The sequence below is a fragment of the Syzygium oleosum genome, unplaced genomic scaffold (assembly GCF_021117445.2).
Source record: "Syzygium oleosum isolate NSW1041296 unplaced genomic scaffold, Sole_v2.1 Sole_v2.03, whole genome shotgun sequence".
NCBI lineage: Eukaryota > Viridiplantae > Streptophyta > Magnoliopsida > Myrtales > Myrtaceae > Syzygium > Syzygium oleosum.
In genome coordinates, this window is record NW_026607487.1 from 6,303,887 (window position 1) to 6,325,609 (window position 21,723).

General features: G+C 39.6%; 2 protein-coding genes across 6 annotated transcripts; both read left to right on the forward strand.

The window, feature by feature from the left end:
• Nucleotides 1-8,551: 8,551 nt before the first annotated feature.
• LOC115692616 (uncharacterized) lies at nucleotides 8,552-12,791 on the forward strand. 2 transcript variants are annotated; one of them, XM_056310228.1, is made up of 8 exons: nucleotides 8,552-8,811; nucleotides 8,984-9,316; nucleotides 9,417-9,588; nucleotides 10,133-10,316; nucleotides 10,408-10,491; nucleotides 10,687-10,794; nucleotides 11,471-11,740; nucleotides 12,484-12,791. In XM_056310228.1, the coding sequence occupies exons 2-8, from the start codon at nucleotides 9,013-9,015 to the stop codon at nucleotides 12,565-12,567; spliced, it is 1,206 nt and encodes a 401-aa protein (XP_056166203.1). In that variant the 5' UTR covers nucleotides 8,552-8,811; nucleotides 8,984-9,012; the 3' UTR covers nucleotides 12,568-12,791. The 2 variants fall into 2 exon arrangements, with proteins under 2 accessions (XP_056166203.1, XP_030475384.1); XM_030619524.2 differs by having other exon boundaries at nucleotides 8,553-8,811; nucleotides 9,414-9,588.
• Nucleotides 12,792-15,928: 3,137 nt separating this feature from the next.
• Nucleotides 15,929-21,449, forward strand: LOC115692617 (uncharacterized). Of its 4 annotated transcripts, none has more exons than XM_056310227.1 (7): nucleotides 15,929-17,297; nucleotides 17,387-17,561; nucleotides 18,202-18,379; nucleotides 18,479-18,595; nucleotides 18,746-18,853; nucleotides 19,433-19,554; nucleotides 20,120-20,338. In XM_056310227.1, the coding sequence occupies exons 1-7, from the start codon at nucleotides 16,409-16,411 to the stop codon at nucleotides 20,148-20,150; spliced, it is 1,620 nt and encodes a 539-aa protein (XP_056166202.1). In that variant the 5' UTR covers nucleotides 15,929-16,408; the 3' UTR covers nucleotides 20,151-20,338. The 4 variants fall into 4 exon arrangements, with proteins under 4 accessions (XP_056166202.1, XP_056166201.1, XP_056166200.1 ...); XM_056310225.1 differs by lacking the exon at nucleotides 19,433-19,554 and adding an exon at nucleotides 21,149-21,449 and having other exon boundaries at nucleotides 15,935-17,297; nucleotides 20,120-20,389; XM_030619525.2 differs by lacking the exon at nucleotides 19,433-19,554 and adding an exon at nucleotides 21,149-21,449 and having other exon boundaries at nucleotides 15,935-17,297; nucleotides 18,479-18,562; nucleotides 20,120-20,389.
• Nucleotides 21,450-21,723: the final 274 nt, after the last annotated feature.

Sequence of the window (21,723 nt, forward strand, 5' to 3'; positions counted from 1 at the left end):
TCTCCTCTTTGTTCTTGATGACTTAGAACCAGCTCCTCCACAACACATCCCACATGCATCCAACAACGGCACTTTGGTGCCCAATCCCGAATACAAGGCATGGCAAATTCCTAACTCAATTGTGATTGGGTGGATTCTCAATTCATCCACCTCCCCCGTCGTCGCTCAATTGACGAACGACACCTCTACAGCAGCCATCTGGAGATACCTCTCCGACTCTTATGCCGCACAATCAATAGCACAGGCATCGGCTTTGCGACTTCAATTTCAATCCATTACAAAAGGAAGCCATGCAATAATAGAATTTCTTCACTAGGCAGCCACCGTTGCAGATCAATTAGCCACCATTGGAGAACCCCCATCAGCAAACGAGTACCACACACACATCTTCCGTGGTCTTGGACCAAAATTTTCCGATTTAGACACAGCGATCTCCGTTGTCTCTCAATCAGGAGCACTCTCACGTGACGCCCTTCATGGTTTGTTGCTTCAACACGAAGGAAGACTAGAAATCAACAAAATGACCTCCAATACCCTTCCACCTGCTGCTTTTGTATCTCACCAGTCGAGATTCACGTCTCAACAGTCTAAAAGGGGCACTCAAAATTTCAGCCCATCAAACGCAAGCCCATCCAGCACTAATCCAATTTTGCCGACACCAACAAGGGCACCCAACTACCGGTCGTTTGGTAAAGGTGGCAAGCGACAAAATTCAGGTCCATTTTGTTAGATATGCCGATGACAAGGCCACTGAGCGAACAATTGCAAGCAGCGGTTTAATCCCCAGTTTATTAAACTGGCACCACCTCAGGCACATTATTTGGCCCTAACCAGAACTGCTCAACCCATAGCTTATTATGCCTCACCTACTACTCCACCTTCTACGATGGATATTCAGTCTTGGTATCCAGATTTTGGAGCCACCCACCACATCACCAACAGCATTTCCGGCCTCTCCCAGGTCACTCCATACACTGGGAATCAATAATTGACTGTGGGTGATAGAGTTTCCCTTCCCATCACTCACACAGGTACATTCGTGTCTACAGCAGGTCCACAATTTTGTCTCTTAGATGTCTTAGTTGTCCTCATATTACAAAAAATATGCTGTCAGTTTCTAAATTTTCATGTGATAATAATTGCGTCTTCTTATTTTACCCCACCTCATTTGTTGCTCTGTGTGTTCATACTGGTCAGGTATTCTTCCGAGGTCATCTTGAGAATGATCTATATCATGTCTCCACCTCTAACAAGTCTTCATCAACTTTCCTTAGTTCCTTCAACTTATGGCATCAACGCCTGGTCATGCGTCATCTGATCAAATAACTCGTCTGCTTCAATCCACACAAACACAATTTTCCAAGTCATCTCCCTCCCATTGTACGGCCTGTGCTCTTAGCAAGAGTAAATGCCAACTCAACCCCCCATCCCCTTCTAGACCTAAATTCCCCCTTGAACTTGTTCACTTTGATGTTTGAGAACCTTCCCCTGTCACTTCTGTTTCAGGATATAAATATTAGTCGATAACCATTCTCGGTTCACTTGGTATTATCCTTTCACCACTCGTGATCAATTTGCAGACATTTTTAAGGCTTTTCACAAATTTGCAGAAACTCAATTGCAACGTACACTAACGACAATTCAATGCGATGACGCACTAGAATTTCACCGCTCTATTAAAGTGCGAAACCATCTCCTCCAATATGGTATTCATCAATGAGTATCTTGTCCATATGCTTCATTCCAAAATGGCACCGCTGAACGCAAACACCACCACATTGTCGAGATAGGCCTAGCTCTTATGTCCCACACTTCTGTTCCTTACCAGTTATGGGAATATGCTTTTGAAACGGCGGTACATCTTATCAACAGGACATTGACTCCTCTTCTCGACAATCTCACACCCTGGCAGACACTGTTCCAAACGCCACCAGAGATTTCACACCTCAAAGTTTTTGGGAGCACAGTTTTTCCATACTTGCAGCCAATTGCCACTCACAAACTTGCCTCAAGATCACATCGCTGCATCTTTCTTGGCTATCCTCCAGGGTATAAAGTCTATCACGGTTACTGCCCACAAACAGGCAAGATCTACATTGCGGCTGATGCAGTTTTCAACGAACACACCTTTCCATTTGGCGATACACCATCTCCACCGCCATGCTCTGCCCCTCCACCTACAAGTGTGGTACTACCTCTACCACTGACGGATGACTCTGAACAGCACTCCACGTCTGCAGCAGTAGATCTAGCCCCTGGGTCCTCACCATCCATCTCACCGACGTCATCTACAACTCCTTCCACAACTCCAGAGCCTAACACTTCCGACTCCTCTACTTCAGACATTCCAGCCCCCACACATCCCATGATCATTCAGTTGAGAGATGGCACGATTCACCGATGAGTCCTCACAAGGAATCAAACTTTTGCTTTGATTGCAGGTACACAGATTCCCGTCGAGCCTACTTGTTTCACGCAGGCTTCCTGAGATCCAAATTGGCATGCAGCTATGGCGGTAGAATATGATGCCTTAATCAACAATGGAACTTGGGAACTTGTACCAGCACCTTCTCATGTACGCCCCATCGGCTGCAACTGGATTTACAAAATCAAACTCAGGTCCGATGGCTCCCTTGAAAGGTATCACCAACAACCGGGAATTGACTATATGGGAACATTCAGCCCCGTTGCTAAGCCAGTCACAATTCGCACAATACTTGGGGTAGCTTACTCTCAAGGCTGGCCTATTCGCCAACTAGATGTCCAATGCTTTCCTTCATGGCCAATTATCTGAAGAAGTCTACATGACGCAACCATAAGGATTTGTTGATCCCCAACGACCGACTCATGTCTGCCGTCTTCGATGCTCTCTCTATGGCTTAAAGTAGGCGCCACGCGTGTGGGACCAACGGCTCTGTTCATATCTCCTTAAAATCAGGTTCTGTGTATCTACTGTGGACTCTTCTCTCTTCATTATGCATACTCCACATTACAGCATTTCTACTTGTCTATGTGGACGATAGCATCCTCATAGGGTCACCTCAGGCTCCTCTACAACCCTTACTCAACTCACTCCAAGGTGAATTTGCCATCAAAGACCTTGGACCCCTTCATTATTTTTTGGGAATGGAAGTTCAGCACACCTCCACCGGCCTTCTATTCAATCAAACCAAGTTCATACAAGAGATCCTGTAGCGGTCCAACATGACTGAAGCCAGAGCTGCTCCTACTCCTTACACCATCAATGAACCGTTATCTGCTTACTCCAGTGATCCTATGCCTGATCCTGCACTTTATCGTAGCATTGTGAGAGCTCTTCAATACCTCACACTCACACGCCCATATATAGCTTATTCTGTGAACACCGCCTGTCAGTTCCTTCATGCTCCCACCACCATGCATTGGCAAGCTGTGAAACGGATCCTACATTATCTTGTTGACACTCTATAGCACGGGCTACATTTTAGCTGCTCGTCCTCCACTGTTCTCCATGCATTTTTCGACGTAAGCTAGGCCGGTGATCGTGATGACCGACGTTCCATTGGTGGCTTTTGCATCTTCCTTGGTTCCAACCTTATTTCCTGGAGTTCGCGCAAACAACGAACAGTTGCTCGCTCTAGCACCGAAGCAGAATACAAAAGCCTAGCAGACACCACAGTCGAGCTCATTTGGATAGAGTTTCTACTTCGCGACCTTCGGGCACTACCTTCACACCCGCCTGCACTCTAGTGTGACAATCTCTCGGCTATCTATCTCACTACGAACTCGGTTTTCCATGCCCTCACAAAGGATGTGGAGATTGATTTTCACTTCATCCAAGAACGCTTGGCATGCTGTCAACTCTCGGTTCATTATATATCAACTATCGATCAACCAGCCGACATTTTCACCAAAGGACTCTCATCAGCTAGATTTCGAATGCTTCAAACCAAGCTGACTATCCATTCTGCCCAGTCAGCTTGCGGGGGGATGTTAAGGGAATCAATCAATCACCGAAATTCAAGAAATCAGCAACAATCAAGAAATCTGCAACAATCAAGCAATCAACAACATTCTGGTTCCACCAAAGAAGGAAAATTGGAAGAATCAAACAAAGAATGAAACCCACAACACAATCTCCACCAAAGAAAGAAACAAATTGACATAATCAAATCCCCACAAATCAAGCATCAACAAATCACTACATCAATTCCCAATCAGTGAATTACGTTTCCTTTTAAAACCCCCTTAAGTGTAGACATTGGTCTTCTTATGAAAGTCTATAAATAGAGCCTCTATAATTGTACAAAGACACGATAGAAAAATACAAAACAGAGAAAGATTATTTACACATTCCTTCCTCTGTTCTTCTGTTCAATTCTTCCTCACTATTCTTAGTTTCAAACATAGAGGTTCAAAGATACTATTAAAATATGTCTCGAATTTGACTCCGTAAACAAAACTAGACTCAGGATTAATTATATATGTGGATGCCTAAATATATGCCATGGAAATCAATTTTTTTCTAGTGTCAAAGTCCAGGTTGAACAAGATTTTCAGCCAAAACAGGGAAAAAGATATATACGACATTAGCTTTCCTAGCATGTGTTGGAGTTTTGCCCAAAAGTGAAAAGTCCAGCATGGAATTGATTTGGACAATGATTCGGTCGACTCTTGGGTGCATATAAATATAAATAATCTCTGCTTTTGGGAGTCTGCATAGAGTTGTTGAAGTGCCGTTCCATCGAGTGCTTGACAATGGGTTTGGTGTGTCTTTCTTCGTGAATTACATCCAAGATGAATTGATGTTCAAGCCAACATTTTATGGTAAGATTTGTTAATTCTTCTGTGAGATTGAGAGATTATTTCATGAAAAATTATGAGGCTAAACAGTGTGTGAATATATTGGGTGTAATTGGGATTGGAAAACATTAAGAGTGTTTGAGTGACTCGAGTGTGATTGTAACTTACATTATATCGTTTTATCTATAGTGAAATTCTTTGTTGCTCTCCCATGACCAAACCACGTAAACTTTGTGTCCGATTTATTTCTTGTTCTGTCTATTTTATTATTAGATCGCTTGCTTCCGCAATAATTGGTATTAGAGCTAGGCTTGGCTAAGCTGAAGCGAATGGATGGAGACAAAAAAAAAAGGAAAAGTGAAAATCGACAGATTTGATGGGAAGGATTTCAATTTCTGGAGGATGCCGATTGGAGATTATCCGTATTAGAAGAATCTAAATTTACCCCTATCTAGGGGGAAGCTTGACTTGATGAAGCTAGATAAATGGAAATTGCTGGATAGACAAGCATTAGGAGTTATCCGGCTGACGTTGGCTCGTAACATTGTGTTTAATATCATAAAAAAGAAGGCCACTACAGGTTTGATGAAAGACATGTTGGATATGTATAAGGAGCCATTTGCGATTAACAAGGTTTACTTGATGCGAGGTCTGTTTAACTTGAAAATGAGCAAAGGTGCGTCAATTGCTGATCATATCAATGAATTTAATGTGGTTGTCAGTCATTTGAGTTTATTTTAGATTGATTTTGAAGATGAGGTCCATGCTTTGATTCTATTATCTAGAAACTATGCTGTGGATTGTTATAAGTAATTACTCTTAATCAACAAGATGCATTGTTCCTTGAAGCATGGCGATGTCTTTCTTACAAGTAGAGTGACGGTTCGCTTCAATGATTATTAAATCTTGAAAAGTGGACTACCTCATTCCATGATAGTTGGAATACTACTATTACCGTTGTTAGTAATTTCTCTTGGTCAACAAATGAGGAGAATCTGATGAACCTATATCTGCTGCTTTAATGGGTGAAAGTAGAGAAATAACTAGTACATGTGTTGGGAGGAGCAGTATAAACTTGAATGGATGTAGTCGGTCTAAGACTGGTGGTGCTATTAGTTGGAGCTATGGCAAGATGGGGCATTTCAAAATGGATTGCCTTATGTCGAAGAGCAATAAAGGTAAGGGAATTACTGCAATAGCTAATAGCAATTCAAATATTGTTGATTATGATTTATCTGTCACTGAGGATTCGTCTGTTAATTGATGGATTATAAAATCTGGTTGTTCGTCTTATTAGTTTTTTACTTATCAGTGCACGAATAGTAGTATAGTGTAGTTGGTAAACAATGTTGAGTGCTATGTTGTGGGTGTTGGTGATATCAGAATCAGAATCCATGATGGTATAGTGAGGACATTGATTGGAGTGATGCACACTCAAGAGTTGAAGAAGAACCTAATTTCCTTGAGTACTCTAGATTTAGCTAGATGTTGGTATACTTTAGAAAGTAGAGTCTTGAAGGTTGTTCGAGCTGTCTTGATGATAATGAGAGGAATCAAGTATAATGGCCTGTATGAGCTTCAAGGTGAGACAATGACGGAATTTTCCATGTAGACATTGGAGGCATCTGTTCGAGAGTTTGAATTATGACATATGCGTTTGGGGCACATTAGCGAGAAAAGCTTGAAAGTTCTAAGTGAAACGAATCTATTATGTGGTTATGTTGCTGACAAACTGAATATATGCAGATATTGTAACTTAGATCAAAGGCGAAAAGTGCAGGTTAGTTAGGGGTGATCGATTCCGAGATGGGATGATTCCCACCTTGGAACCTAAAACCACCTACAAAGGGCCGGTTCCACAACTTAGGAATTGAAACCACCCATTGGTTCCTGCCGGACTACCGGTCCAATACTTTTGGATAAGAGTAATTATAGCAGTGTTTAAATGGATTTGAACGGTGTTCAACTCGAGGTGGAGGTTGTAGGTACTAGTGAAGTAATTGACACATATGGTGCTTGTAGCGAGATGGAGCCTGTAGAGCTAATAGTTGCTGTAACTGTTGAATTTGACAATATGTGTGCTAGATCTACTCACAAATATGAATGCAATGGGAAGGTTGTATCGGAAAATCCTTGTGGAGTAGTTAAAGTGAGAGGTGGAGTTGGTGTTCTAATGAAATCCACGGTTATGGCGAAAGATATCTGTGGCGATTGAGCCCATGAGGGGCCGCGAGAGAGTAGCAGTGAAGCTCGAAATCTATAGAAACGATTGTCACTTGGCTCAAACGTCAACCCAAGGTGGGGATTGTTATAATATGTCTCGAGTTTGAGCTCATGAACGAAACCCGACTCAAGATAAATTATATTTTTCAACGCCTAAATATATGCCATGGAAATCAATTTTTTTTTTTTTTGGTGCGAGAGTCCAAGTTGAACAAGGTTTCCAAGCAAAACAGGCAAAAAGAAATATACGGCATTAGCTTTCCTAGAGTGTATTGGAGTTTTGGCTGAAAGTGAAAAGTCCAGCGTGGACTTTGATTTGGACCATGATTCACTCAATTCTCGAGCACATGTAAATATAAATAACCTCCATTTTGCGGGAGTCTTTGCACAGTGTTGTTGAAGTGCCGTTCCACCGGGTGCTTGATAGTGGGTTTCGTGTGTCTTTTTTAGTGAATTACGTTTGAGAAAAATTAGAGTTTAAGCCGAAAGCTTATTGTAAGATTTGCTAATCTCTTTATAAGATCGATAGATTATTTCGTGAGAAATTGTGGGGCTAAACACTATGTGAAATTATTGTGTGTAATTGGAAAAGGATAAACATTGTGAGTATTGGAGTGACTCAAGTGTGGTTGTAATTTCTGTTGTATCAATGATCTATAGTGAAGTTCTTTACTGCTCTTCTTGTGGATGTACGTCATCTCAATCAAATCATGTAAATTTAGTATCCGATTTATTTTCTTATTCCGTTTATTTTATTGTTCGATCGCTTTTTCCACATAAATACAATAAGGAGAATTGCAGATCATCCCAAAAGGTGAACCCTATACCTGATGCACCGTGGAATAAACATCTGCATTACCCTAATTATTCAATTGTGGTGCTCGTAGTTAAGATTTTCGGAGGCATTTGGTCCCTAAACTAGTATTCCGTCATGAATTCAAAGTGAATCTCATATTTTCGTTCAAATGTTAATAGAAAATATGTTAACTAAGGCTCAATTTGTTTTGCAAAAAGCTTGAATTAATTTGTCAATGAAAGATATTTTTATTAGGGTTAATACCACTAAAAACCCCAAACTGGTGCACCCGTGACAATTTTATCCAAAACTAACATTTTGACCGCTAAAAACCCCAAAAAGATGCATTTTTGAAAAATTTACTCTTCATTAGTTTCTGTTAAATTTGAGTAATACCACAAAAAATCACAAACAGGTACACCTGTGACAAACAAAGGGTAAAACATAAAATTTGTACATCTGTCAACTGTCGTGTTGCATTTAACAAAATAAATTGACAGTAAAATTTAACGAAAATAAATTGAAGGTAAATTTATCATGTGTTTACCGGTTTGAGACTTCTAGAGGTATTAACCCTTTTTATTATCAATAATAATTTATATTTAAGTATTTTCGTGAATAATATAGATATATTTTATTCATTCATATTTGCACGTACGGGGTTACAAGTCCGAAGTATTGATATTTCACGAGGCAAGGTTTATTAATATTTAGTGGGATTAACCCATGTGTCTTTTCTTTCCCTCTTTCACTCCAACAGTGGATTCGCATTCTCTCGCATTTCCCAAAACGTATCCTCCTCCTCCCTCCGGCAAGGTCCTTCCGCAACAAGCTCCTTCTCCAATGCGGTCGCTCCCAAGAAAACTTCCTCTGCTTGCTCGCACGAGAAGGAAGACGAAGCCCACCGACGCTTCAGCTTCTCCGTTCTATATAAACCCACGATCGTATCCAATCCGATTCGTCTCGCGAACGGTGCAAAAAACGATCCACAAGCGACTGAACCTTCTCTGGTGCGTCTGTTGTTGCGCTCGCACGTGGTTTTGTACTTTCTTTCTGTAACTCCTCTGCTTGTATAGGTATGTATCATGAATGGGATGAGGCAGGTGTTCAACACTCGCCTGCCAGTGTTATGCTCTTATGCTTGTTAAGAGAATTTGTGGGCATGTTCTTTCTTGACTGCAGCTTTTGAGTTTCGGGTTGCTGTAGCTATCATGGCATACCTTCCTCCGCATAAGCGACACTCGAAGGGGAGCGGTGGCCCGTCCCCTGTTCCGGCATCGCTTCCGCGACAGTTCAAGAGAGGTCTGAACTTTAGGTCGCCTAAAACTAATGCCAATCAGAGCGGGAAGATCGTCTATGCGAACACGGCGATTTCTAGATGGTTTGCTGTTGGTTTGGGTGATGATGGGGACCATCTTCCTTCCGGGGTCTTCCTCAAGCCGGTCTCGGTTGAGGCCGTTGAAAGGAGATCAGGAGAGAAACCGCTAGCCTTAGCCAAAAGTTGTATGGCTAATGGTAAGTGATCGTTCCTTTAGTAATGAGATCCTGTTGTGCTCTAGATATCTTGAGGTGTGGATTCATGTTGACTTTAATGGCATTTTTGGCTTCTCAGAAGATGCTGAAACGGGTCGGGACCATAGCAAGAAACCTTGGGTTCATATAGCCGAAACTGTGATGCCTGATTTAGTTTCTTCATTCGAAGTGGTGAGAAGTGAGATTCAGGGTCAGAGCATGGAAGAAATAAAACCCACACTGGTTGCTAGATTCGGAAAAATTCATTTCCATGGGTAAGTTGCTTGAATCAATTTCAGTGAATTAGCTACTGCTTCTTTATGTGACATTTGACTCTGTTTCGTTGGTTGAGGTCCCCGTGGACCTAAAGAGAGTTCAGCATTTTGCAATTTGATACGCAAAGGAAATTAATTTAGGGTTTGTGTGTTTGGAAGGAAATTTATATAGAAAGTACTTTTTTGTTTTTCCACCAAAATTTAGAATATTGATTGTGTTGCAACATTTAGGTTAAACAAAAAGCAAAAAGTAAAAGGTTGTCCAGACATGCCCTTAGTAATGCAATTTAAATTTTGAGAATCGCAATGTTCTGCTGTGTGATCATGCAAATTTCTCAAACTTCAGAGGACCTTGCTCATTGTATCTTCTTAAAATCATGCTCCACACTGTAAATACCGCTCAAGCTAGGCTTTGCTGCTAATAAAGCATAGTTATTTTGCATACTTAGGTGGTTGAACTCCTTATAATAATCATTTTGACTGTAGTTGAGGATATTTGGATGACAAGATAGACACATGAGCTTAACATAATTTTTGGGTGCAGGAGTCCTTCATTTCCATTTCCAGTGGAAACTTGTGGAGATATGGTCACAGAGACCTCATTGAAACAGTTGAAAAGATCATTTTACACAAATGTTCCTGCCTCTTTTGTGAAAAATGTGACTCTTAGAATTATCCCAGAGATTGACCTTAGTTTTGAAGATGAAAAGGATATATATCATGTCAAGGTGCTTAAGTCTCTAGTTTCTGCCTTTTTACTTTTTCAGTCATGCATTTCAATAATTTTGACTGGTCGATTGCGTCCTTTTTGTGGTGCAGTTATCCGATAAGTCCAGGCCGGATTCGACCATCTCCTGCAAATGTAGTGTTTCTAAGGCAGAGCAGAGACTTGAACTCTATAAGGCAAATTCCTGCTTCTCTCAAAAAATAATGAGAGCTTATACTAAATATTACCCTACTTGTTTCATGCTAAGAGGCATTATGTCATTTTAGATAAAAATAACATTGTGGAGTTATATATGTACTATACCTTTTCCTAATGGTTGGGTTTTTTTCATTGTTTATAAAGGCATTGACAACTGCATATTTTGGCTGTAGGTCGAACTAAACCAGGTGCGGCACATGGTAGTTGATGTATCATGCCTGGATAAGGATCTGGACATGAGGTTGATGTTATACACTAAGAGAATCTTGACAGCTATTAGTGTAAGTATTGAAGCTAAGATCCATGTGAAACTTCACTTTGTTGGAGGCACTTACGAGGGCCTATTTGTTTTAGCTTAACTAAAAAAATGTGTTTTCTTGTTTTACTTTCCTGTCAAAATTTAAGATTTTATTCAAATTTCAAAATATCATGAAAATTATATGTGAATCTAAATGTCGACTTTTGAATTTTGTGAAAGTTTCAATTGTGTTGGATTTGAAAAGAGTTAAAGCGTGAGAGTAGCAAAATTTTAATTAAGTAAAAGTGAAATGTTAGAGTCAATTCAGACAGACCATAGCTCTTATTGCAGTAAATTTTTCTTCGTTTCGAGTCCCACCTTTTAACTCTAGCTTGGTGGATAATTTGCAAGGAATGACTGTTTGCCATGTTATATGTCATGTAGCATGGCTAATTACTTTTACTGGAGCCTTTTCTTTTGCCGGTTTCCATCACAGCATAAGATGTGGCCTATACTAAGAGAAATCAGTATGTGAAAGAGAATTGGAAGGGCCAACGGTTGCATTCTCAAATTTTTCGTCCATTGCCCAATTTACTGAATAATTATGCTTGAAACAATTTTCGACCTTAACTTTATTTCCTTGGGCAGTTAATTTTTTGCCACATTGCCATCATAATTGTTAGTCCTTTCAATTTACTTTAAGATGTTCATGTTTGCAGGAAAAGGAAAAGAACAGCATTAGGGATTTGATTGCTTCTGCAGTCATAGATTCTAGTGTTAAGGGGGGTTTAAGATGGCCTCTGGGAAAGGAATCTTCTGGAGATAGATACAGTGTCGTTGGAGTTTGGCATACAATCTCTAAAACTTATAAGAATTCATCCATGAGGCTGAAGGTGAGACATGCTGATCGGTTTGATTTTAGGATTTCCCATGGGGAAGTTACTGAAGAAACTGTCCTGAAGTTGAAAGGCATAACTTCTGAATTGCATGTAAGTTCTTTCGTCCCCTGTTAAGATAAAAGTAGCTTTTTTGCGTGTACTTTGCTTGTGAATGCGAATTGGTTCCATGTAAGTTCATTACTGGAATTGACAATTGAAGCATCCTGTAATTTCTGGATTAGTATTTGATTTGTGAAAGCCTTCCAATGCACATTAAATTATTTTAGGCAAAGAATTCCGGTGGCTTCTCTAACCAGTTAAAGTGCATGCCAAGTTTCGAGTTTGGATTCCTTTTAGTTTCACTAGAATTTCCTTTTCAAGACAAATTTATCTTCTGATAGTTAAAGAGGTGATTCTTTTTTCTTGTTATTTTTACTGTTTAAGTACTTCAGCTGTTATATTGGGTTGCATCGTTTGACCTTTGCTGGTGCAACATTTTAGAGAAGTTGTAAATTCAACTCCCCCCTCTAAATATCAATTTGATTCAGTGTGTTGAATTTGCTGTGTCATGAGGATGATGTGCTCTTAATGAAACACTATACAACAGACAAATAACTCTTTTTACATTAAACAATTTTTGTCAAGGGATTTGTTTCTGAGGCAGAGGCCAAGTATTTTCTTACAGATTGAGCTGCATGTAACAACCTATATATGTGGGTTTGTCATACCTGATGGCTTCCTGTCATCATCTTCATTTTGTGTTTAATTGCATCTTACTCGACAAGGACACAAGTGTCAATATATAATGGTTTTGGGATTTTCATTTTGTTGACACCTATTACTACAATTTTCAGGGACAGAGTCTGCAAACTGATCTAATTTCTGATGTGCTTAAAGATGCAGTGAAGATGATGTGGGAGCATTTCTTATCTTGCTGAAATACGGTCATTTGAATTGGCCTCTTTTTCTCAGTGTGTATTTGGGTGTGTGAGAGAGAATGTAAATGAAACTTATGGTTATTGGGTGAGTTTGTTTTTGTGAGAGTATGAATTCCTCACTGAGAACGTAAATTTATATAAGGGCTCCAAAACATGGGCCTCATTCTCTCTGGCTTTATGTATCCTCTAGCAATTTGCATATTATGAATTGACAATTATGTGAATCTCGGTATAATGTATGTTGATGCTTAGTAGACATTTCACCGGCTTTGATACTATATATATGATTTGCGATGTGATATACTCTGATCAAGAGAGAACTAGTACGATATTTTGTATCGTGGAAAACGCTCTCTATATTGAATCAGCGACTAGTGGTGAAGTTTTCATAATTTTCATTTTTCCTCGATACGTCATTGACCTGATCATGCACATTTGGTTTTTCAATGCTTTGAAAACTTGGATAATTCTAGAAGGTAAGTTCCTGATCAGATAAATATAGTATTACTTACAGCACCATTTCTCCATGTCAAATAATCGGACAACATATGTGACGTAACTTTAGCCCAATCAAACAGAGGACTAATGTGGATTAAAGACCGACCTGTATCTTCTGTTGCTCTTGGAGACGACATGCAACTGATCTCTGTGGTTGCATTTCCTTGACGTGTGATGCATTATTGTCTTCTCAATTCTTTATCTAGCAGGATGCCCTGGTATGGCTGGAGGCAACTTGGATTTCTGGAGAATACGAGGGAGTTAGGCTGAGAACTTGTCATTCAGTCTCTGTAGTTCGTGATGCTGTATATACTGATTCGATGTTCCTTTGTGTGGACAGCTCATGCAGGAACTGTGGACATTCCTGTTGGTGCAGCACTTCAGATGTTTCTGCTTCTTTCCGTGCCTCGTATATACTCGATACACCAACAGCGTGTGGCAGTTTCTTATAGGCGTGGTCGAGGGTTTGTGGGAAATTGACATATGCAGTCAGCAATCTCTGAGGAAAGGTACGGACCAGATCCTATGATGCTCCTCGAGTAATTTTAATACAAACTAGATTGATGGCATGTTTTTCTGCAGTTTTCTCACCTATGGTTTCTGCTGAGCATGCATAGTCCTGGGCCCTGTAACCTGTTGTGCATGGTTTAAGCCGTGCCCGCCACTCGCCCTCTTGCTTATAAGTAAAACTATCTCTCTCTCTCTCTGATTCTCGGTCCTCCTCTCGATCTCCATTACTTCCGTCGTGCACTTCACAAATCTTTTGTTTTAATGTCACTAGGTTAAAGAGAGAGAATGCGGAGTGTAAGTTAAGCAAAAGTAGAGGTTCAAAGATACAATAAGGAGATTTGGAGATCGTTCCAAAAGGAGAACCCCTATACCTGATGTGCCGTGGAATAAACATTTGTGCTCCTGTAATTATTCAATTTTGGTCCTCGTAATTACAATTTTCGGAGGCTTTCAGTCCCTAAATTACTATTTGGTCACTATCTCGAAGTTAATTTCGTATTTCTATCCAAATGTCGATAGAAAATGCTAACCGAGTACCGAAAATCGACATCGGTGTCGACGTGTTATGAGAACGCGGTTCATAACTATTTCGGAGTAAGCTTCTATCGAATGCTGCATTGTGATTAATTTGAAGTACTGCGATTCTAAATGGTAACTATTTGAATACTTTATTTGGGAGCTTGATCCATGTGGAGTGGACCAAAACATTAGCTCATCATTTTTTTTTCGATTGTTTATTCCGTATCGATTTAGCGTATTAAATTCTATCACTCGGTCAAAATTTTTGTCTACATTTGGTTGCAAATACGAAATGGGTCCAGATATCGCAATCGAAGACTAATTTGGGGACTAAATCTTACAAAACAAAGTAGGTAAGATTGCCAAAAAAAAAAGCCTTAAAACCTATTGTACGGATAATTTGATCGTAAACCTTTTGATTATATGTCAATGTAGTTATCCCGGTCAATTTTAGTTGGAAATTGCCGACGTGGACGGCGGGCGAAGCCGAGGTGGATAATTTTTTTAATTTTGAAATTTTTTTTCTGAATTTTTTTCTTTTCTTTTATTGTGGGCCGACGACTTTGGCTGGCGACCTCTGCTGGCCACCGTGGCTGTGGCTGTGGACTAGCGGAGGAAAATAAGGAAAAAAAAATAAAAGAAAAAAAAAGGAAAAGGAAAAAAATAGAGTAAAAGAATTCAAAAAAATTATGAAAATTATGCTTTATAAGACGGTTAGAATCCACGTCAGCGATTTTTGATTAAAATTGGTCGGAAGAATTACTTTAGCGAATCGTTAAAAGATTTAGGATTAGATTTGAGATCAAATTGGTATCCGTAAAATAAATTTAATTTAATTTTTGGTAATTTCCTTAACAAAGTATGGGACGATAATTACCCTTTTTCCCAATCTCATCATCACCCCTTTGTTTTTCACATGCAGACAGTACAAGAATGTCTCGTTTCTTTCCACGTCATCTCTATTCAATTAAAAAATCAAACGGATTGACGAAATTAAAATTTCATTTGTCTTTATTTTCGTCGATTGTTTAATTATGTTTGGTTCATATAAGGGGAGACGGGGGAGGTAATCGGCAATTTGAAAAACAAATTTTCCTTCGTATATTCGTTTCCGTTGCTTAATTGAACGAGTCGATAAAAATAAATTTTATTGTTAACAATAATTTGCGACATGCTAAGGTAGCTTGTTTTTCTAAAGGATTAATATCATGAAAAAAATTTAAACTGGTATATTTGTGACGAATTTATTCAAAGCTAATTTTTTTACCATAAAAAATCCAAAACCGATATATCTGTGATAAATTTACCCTCAGTTAGTTTCGGTTAAATTTTACCTTTAAATTGCTGAGTTAGATGATACGTGGCAACTGATTTTGAGAAGTAAACAGGTCTACCAGTGTGTGGTTTTACGTGGCATTAATCCAATTTTGTCACAAATGAACCAGTTTGGAGTTTTTGGTGGTTAAAAAATTAGTTTGCTGTAAATTTATCATAAATGTACCGGTTTGAAATTTTCGATGGTAAAAAAATTAATTTGAGATAAAGTTGTCACATATATATCAGTTTGGAAATTTTTGTAGTAATAATCCTTTTTCTAAATGATATAAATGATGATAATCAGGACATTTTTCTAAATCGTTAATTTTTCACGAGTCGAATTTTTTTTTCCTTTCTCACAAAAAAATTTAATTTTTCTTGTGTCATTTTTTCCACTGAAAAACAGGTCAATTCCTCAGTCTCTCTGGTTTCCCAAGAAACAGTATGTCCTTCTTCCTCGGAAAGGTGGTCCCTCCTCCAATGGGAAGGGGGGTCCCACTCAACTCAAATATTTTCTCTACTTCCTCGCGAAGCTACCTTGCTTCCACGAGAGAGAGAGAGAGAAGGCGAAGCGCACCGATGTTCAGCTTCCCTCTCTCAAATTCTACACTGACCCTCCTCGATCATGGCCGCTCCAATCTGTCTCGTGGAAGGAGCAAGAAACCAATCCTCAAGTGACCGACACCCCACGCTCTGGTACTGTCTGTCGATGCGCTCGTGCGTGTGAATTCTCGAAATTACTTGCTCTGGTTTAGCTTTGTTGTGCTCTTGTACTAGATTGACAGAATGCCTCTGAGTGATGTCAGCTGAAACTCTGCTTCTGTAGCTGTGTATCATGAATGGGGTGTGGGTGTTTTTTCAGTCCAGTTCTTGGTCTGTGGGTTTTAAAGGGATTGACACTCACCCGCCAGTGTTGTTCTCTTGTGCTGCTTAAGAGGAATTGTGGGCATGCTTTTTTCTAGACTGAAGTTTTGAGTTCCGGGTTGCTGAAACTATCATGGCATACGTTCCGCCGCGCGGGCAACATTGGAAGGAGAGGGATGGCCCGTCCCGTGTTCCAGCACCGGTTGCGTGGCGGGTCAGGAAAGGTCCTGACTCGAGGCCGCCCGAAACTATTGCTCATCAGATTGGGAGGGATCAACATTTGGAGGAGAGGGATGGCCCGTCCCATGTTCCAGCCTCGGTTGTGTGGCGGGTCAGGAAAGGTCCCGACTTGAGGCCGTCCGAAACTATTGCTCATCAGATTGGGAGGGATCAACATTGGGAGGAGAGGGATGGCCCGTCCCATGTTGCAGCCTCGGATTCGTGGCGGTTCAGGGAAGGTCTTAACCCGATGTTGCCCGACACGATTGCTAATCAGATTGGGAGGAATCTACATTGGAAGGAGAGGGATGGCTCGCTCCGTGTTCCAGCATCAGATGCGTGGCGGTTCGGGAAAGGTCTTAACTCGATGTCCTCCGAAACTATTGCTCGTCAGATTGGGAGGAATCAACGTTGGAAGGAGAGGGATGGCCCGTCCCGTGTTCCAGCATCAGTTGCGTGGCAGTCCACTCAAAGTCTTAACTCGAGGTTGCCCAAAACTATCGCTCATCAGAGTGGGAGGAACCAACATTGGAAGGAGAGGGATGGTCAGTCTCGTGTTCCAGCATCAGATGCGTCGCGGTTCAGGAAAGGTCTTAACTCGAGTTCGCCCAAACCTATTTCTCATCAGAGTGGGAGGATTGAGTATGCAGGCAAGGCAATATCTAGATGGTTGGCTGTTGGTTTGGATGCTGGCGGAGGTCATCTTCCTTCTAGTGTCTTTCTCAGGCCGGTCTCTGTTGAGGCCATTGAATTGCAACCAGGAGAGATACCGTTAGCCTTAGCCAAAAGTTGTATAGTTAATGGTAAGTGATGTTCCTTTGATAATGAGATCCTATGTGCTCTAGATATTGTGCATTTCATGTTGACTTCAATGGAATTCTTGGCTTCCCAGAAGATGATGAAACGGGCCGGGACCATGGGAAGAAGCCTTGGGTGCATATTACTGAAACTGTGATGCAAGATTTATTTTGTTCATTCAAAGCTTTGACGAGTAAGATTAAGGATCAGTGCATGGATGGAATAAAACCAACAGTGGTTGCTAGATTCGGAAAAATTCTTTTTCGTGGGTAAGTTGCTTGAATTAAATCTGGTGAATGATTAGCTACGGCTACTTTATGTAACATTTGGCTCTGTTTCATTGGTTGAGGTCCCCGTGGACCTAAACATGGTTCAAAGAGAGTTCAGTATTTGGCAATGCTTTGCATACACAAAGGAAATTTATCAGGGGCTTGTTTGTTTAGAATTAAATTTAAGTAAAAATTACTTTTTGCTTTTGCGCCAAAATAATGTGAAAAGATTATGAAAAATATATATGTGGATCTTTGTATCAATGTTTGCATATTGCACATGTTTCAAATGTTTAAAAAAAAAAAACAAAGTCAAAGTGCATGTGTCGCAATATTTAGATTATACAAAAAGCAAAAAGTAAAAATCTATCTAGACACACCCATGGTAATGCAATTTGAATTTTTGAGAATCTCAATATTCTGCTGCGTGATCTTGCAAATTCTCATACTTCAGAGCACCTTGCTTATTGTAAGTCTTTAAAATCACACTACACGTTGCAAATACCATTAAAATTAGGCTTTGCTGCTAATAAAGCATCATTGTTTTGCATAGTTGGGAGGTTGAACTCCTTATAATAATCATTTTGAGTGCAGTTGTGAATATTTGGATGACAAGATAGAACATAATTTTTGGGTGCAGGAGTCCTTCATTTCCGGTGGAAAATTGTGGAGATATGGTTGCAGTGGCCTCATTGAAATGGTTGAAAAGAAAATTTTACACAAATCTTCCTTCCTCTTATATGGAAAATGTGACTCATAAAGTTATCCCGGAGATTGGCCTTAGTTTTGAAGACGAAAAGGATATATATCATGTCAAGGTGCTTAAGTCTCTAGTTTCTCCTTTTTTACTTTTTTGTCTTTTGTATGCATTTCCATAATTTTGACTGGTCAGTTGCATCCATCTTTCTGTGGTGCAGTTATGTGATATGTCCAGGCCAGGTGAGACTATCTGCTGCAAATGTCTTGTTATTAAGGATGAGCAGCGACTTGAAATTTATAAGGCAAATTCCTGCTTCTCACCACATAATGAGCTTGTACTAAATATTACCATACTTGTTTCATGCTAAAAAATTCACGCTTCATGCTAATTGTGTGGATTTATATATGTACTATACCTTTTCCTAAATGATTGGGTTTTTGTCATTGTTTATTAAGGCATTGATGACTGCAAATTTTGGTTGTAGATCGAATTAGGCCAAATGAGACACATGGTTGTTGATGTATCATGCCTCAATAAGGATCTGGATATGAGGTTGATGCTACGTGCCAAGAGACTCTTCACGGCTATTAGTGTAAGTAATTGAAGCTAAGACCCATGTGAAACTTGACTTTGTTGGTATTTTTTAATATCCCGCCAAAATTCAAAATATTATTCAACTTTTAAAAAATTATTAAACCTCTTATTGATCTATTCTCCAACTGGAAAATCTTCCTTTTGCCTCCTCCTTCAACTGAGCTACCTAGTTTTCCAATCATACATGGCACTCCAAGCTCTTCAACAGAAGGTGGAATTGGACCAACACTTACTTTCGAAATCATCCAAATCCGCCCCTGTGAAGTACTTATTCATAAGAGCAAGTGCATACTCGATTCTATGAGGTACTTCCATGGCCATGCGTGAAAATCGATCAGAAGTATCCTCATCCCTGTCCGTTGGGTGGGTAGGCTCCTTGTCCTTGGGAAGCCGAACTCCCCATGGGGGTGCTTCAGGCATATCGATCTAAAACCTATTTTAGCATCGAAGAGGGAATTCAGTGAGGCTTCCCTAGTCATCTTATCCCATTAAGTGCATATTCAATCAATTTAGCTACTCCCTTACTAATGTCTTTCGAAGTTGATTATTCTATAATATAACTGTGAAAGGGGAATAGCTTGCGGAATCTATATCATCTATGAAGGGCATTTGTATCAACGCATTCCAAGTCAATGAAAAAAGAGGATTTCAAAAGAGAGCAGCTCCTATTACAAATGTAGTGAAACCAATAAAGTTGAGGTAGTGTTAATTGTCTTTCAAACTGCCTACAATTTTACATGTCTACATTTGAATTTTGTGAAAGTTTCAAGTTTTTGAAATTGAAAAAGGTTCAAGCATGTGAGTAGCTAAAATTTGATTAAAGTCGAAAGTAAAATTGAAGACCAATCCAGACAGACCATAGCTCTTATTGCAGTAATTACTTCTTCGTCTAAAGTCCTACCTATGGAACTATGGGTGCAATATAGCTTGATTGATAATTTGCAAGGAATGACTGTTCGCTGTGTCATAGGGTATGTTACATGGTAAGTTGCTTTTCCTGGAGAAATTTCCTGGGCCAGTTCATGTTACAAGATAAGAAAGCAAGTAAAGTGACCTATGCTGAGAGAAATCAGTATGTAAAAGAGAATGGAAAGGGCCAATGGTTGCATTTCAAAATTTTGATTCACAGCCCAATTTCCTGACAAATAATGCTTGCGACAATTTTCAACCGTAACTTTATTTCCCTGGGCAATCAACTTTTTTGCCTCATTGCCATCATAATTGTTACTCCCTATAATTTACTTCAAATTGTTCATGGTCGCAGGAAAGTGAAAAGAGCAGCATTACGGATTTGATTACTTCTGCAGCTTTAGATTCCAGTGTAAAGGGGGGTTTAAAATGGCCTCTGAGGAAGGCATTTTCTGGGGATAGATACAGGGTCGTTGGGTCTTGGCATACAATCTCTAAAACTTATAATAATTCATCCATGAGGCTGAAGGTGAAGCATGCCGATCGGTTTGATTTTAGGGGCTCCCATGGGGAAGTTACTGAAGAAATTACCCTGAAGTTGAAAGGAATAACTTCTGAATTGAATGTAAGTTCTTTTGTCCCTTATTATGATGAATTTAGTTTTTTTTGCGTGCATTGTGCTTGTGAATGCGAATTTCCATGTGTTCCAGCCATAGGTCTGACCATTGGCTCAATACAAGAATTGACAATTGAAGCATCCTGTAATTTCTGGATTCATAGCCGATTTATGAAAGCCTTCCAATGCATATTAACTTATTTTAGGCATAGCATTTCCGGTAGCTTCTGAAATCTGATAAAGTGCATGCCAAGTTTTAAGTTTGAATCTATTTTCACTAGAATTGCCTTTTCAACAAAATTTACCTTTCGATAGGTAAAGTGGTGATTCTTTTTTACTGTTCTATTACTCTCAAGTATTTCAGCTGTTACATGGGGTTACATTCTTTCACCTTTGCAAATTTTATAGAAGTTGTAGTTGCAATTCTGCCCCTGGAGATATCAATTTGATCAGTGTGTTGAAACTTGAATCTACTGTTTCATGGGGATGATGTGCTCTTAATGAAACACTATGTGTTATACAACACACAATCAACTCTATTTTTACATTGAATAAAATGTAAAAGGATTTGTTTCTGAGGCAAAGGCTGAGTATTTTCTTACAAATTGAGCTACCTGTAATAACCTATATGTGTGGGTTTGTCATACCTGATGGCTTCCTTTTTAATTGCATCTTACTCCCTATGCTTGACAAGGACACAAGATGTCAATATCCAATGGTCGTGGGAATTTTTTTTTTTTAAATGTTTACTGCTACTACAATTGTCAGGCACAGAGTCTGGGAACTGATTCAATCTGTGATATGCTTAAAGATGCAGTAAAGATGATGTGGGAGCACTTCTTATCTTGTGAAAATACGGTCTTTTGAATTGGCCTCTCTTACTCAGTGTATGAGAGAGAGAGAGAGAGAGAGAGAGAATGTAATTGAAAGTCATGGTGATTGTATGATTTGTCTTGTGAGAATGTACTAATTCCAACTGAGGATGTACATAAGGGCTCAAAAACATGGGCCTCATTCTATTTTTTCGCCTTGCGGGAATGAATTTGATATATCGCTCCGGCTTTATGTATCCTCTTGCAATTTGCTTAAAAATGCTATCTTTCTTATTATAGAGATTTGATGAGCTACTGCATCTTATGAATGGACAATTATGTGAATCTCGGTATATTGTATGTTGATGCTTAGTAGACAGTTCACCAGTTCTGATGCTATAAATGTGATGTTTAAAGTGCCGTGTGATATATTTTGATCAAGAGATAACTAGGACAACATCGTGTATTGTGAAAAATGCCCTATATTGAATCAGCGACTAGTGGCGAGTTCTTCCTCATTTTCATATTTCC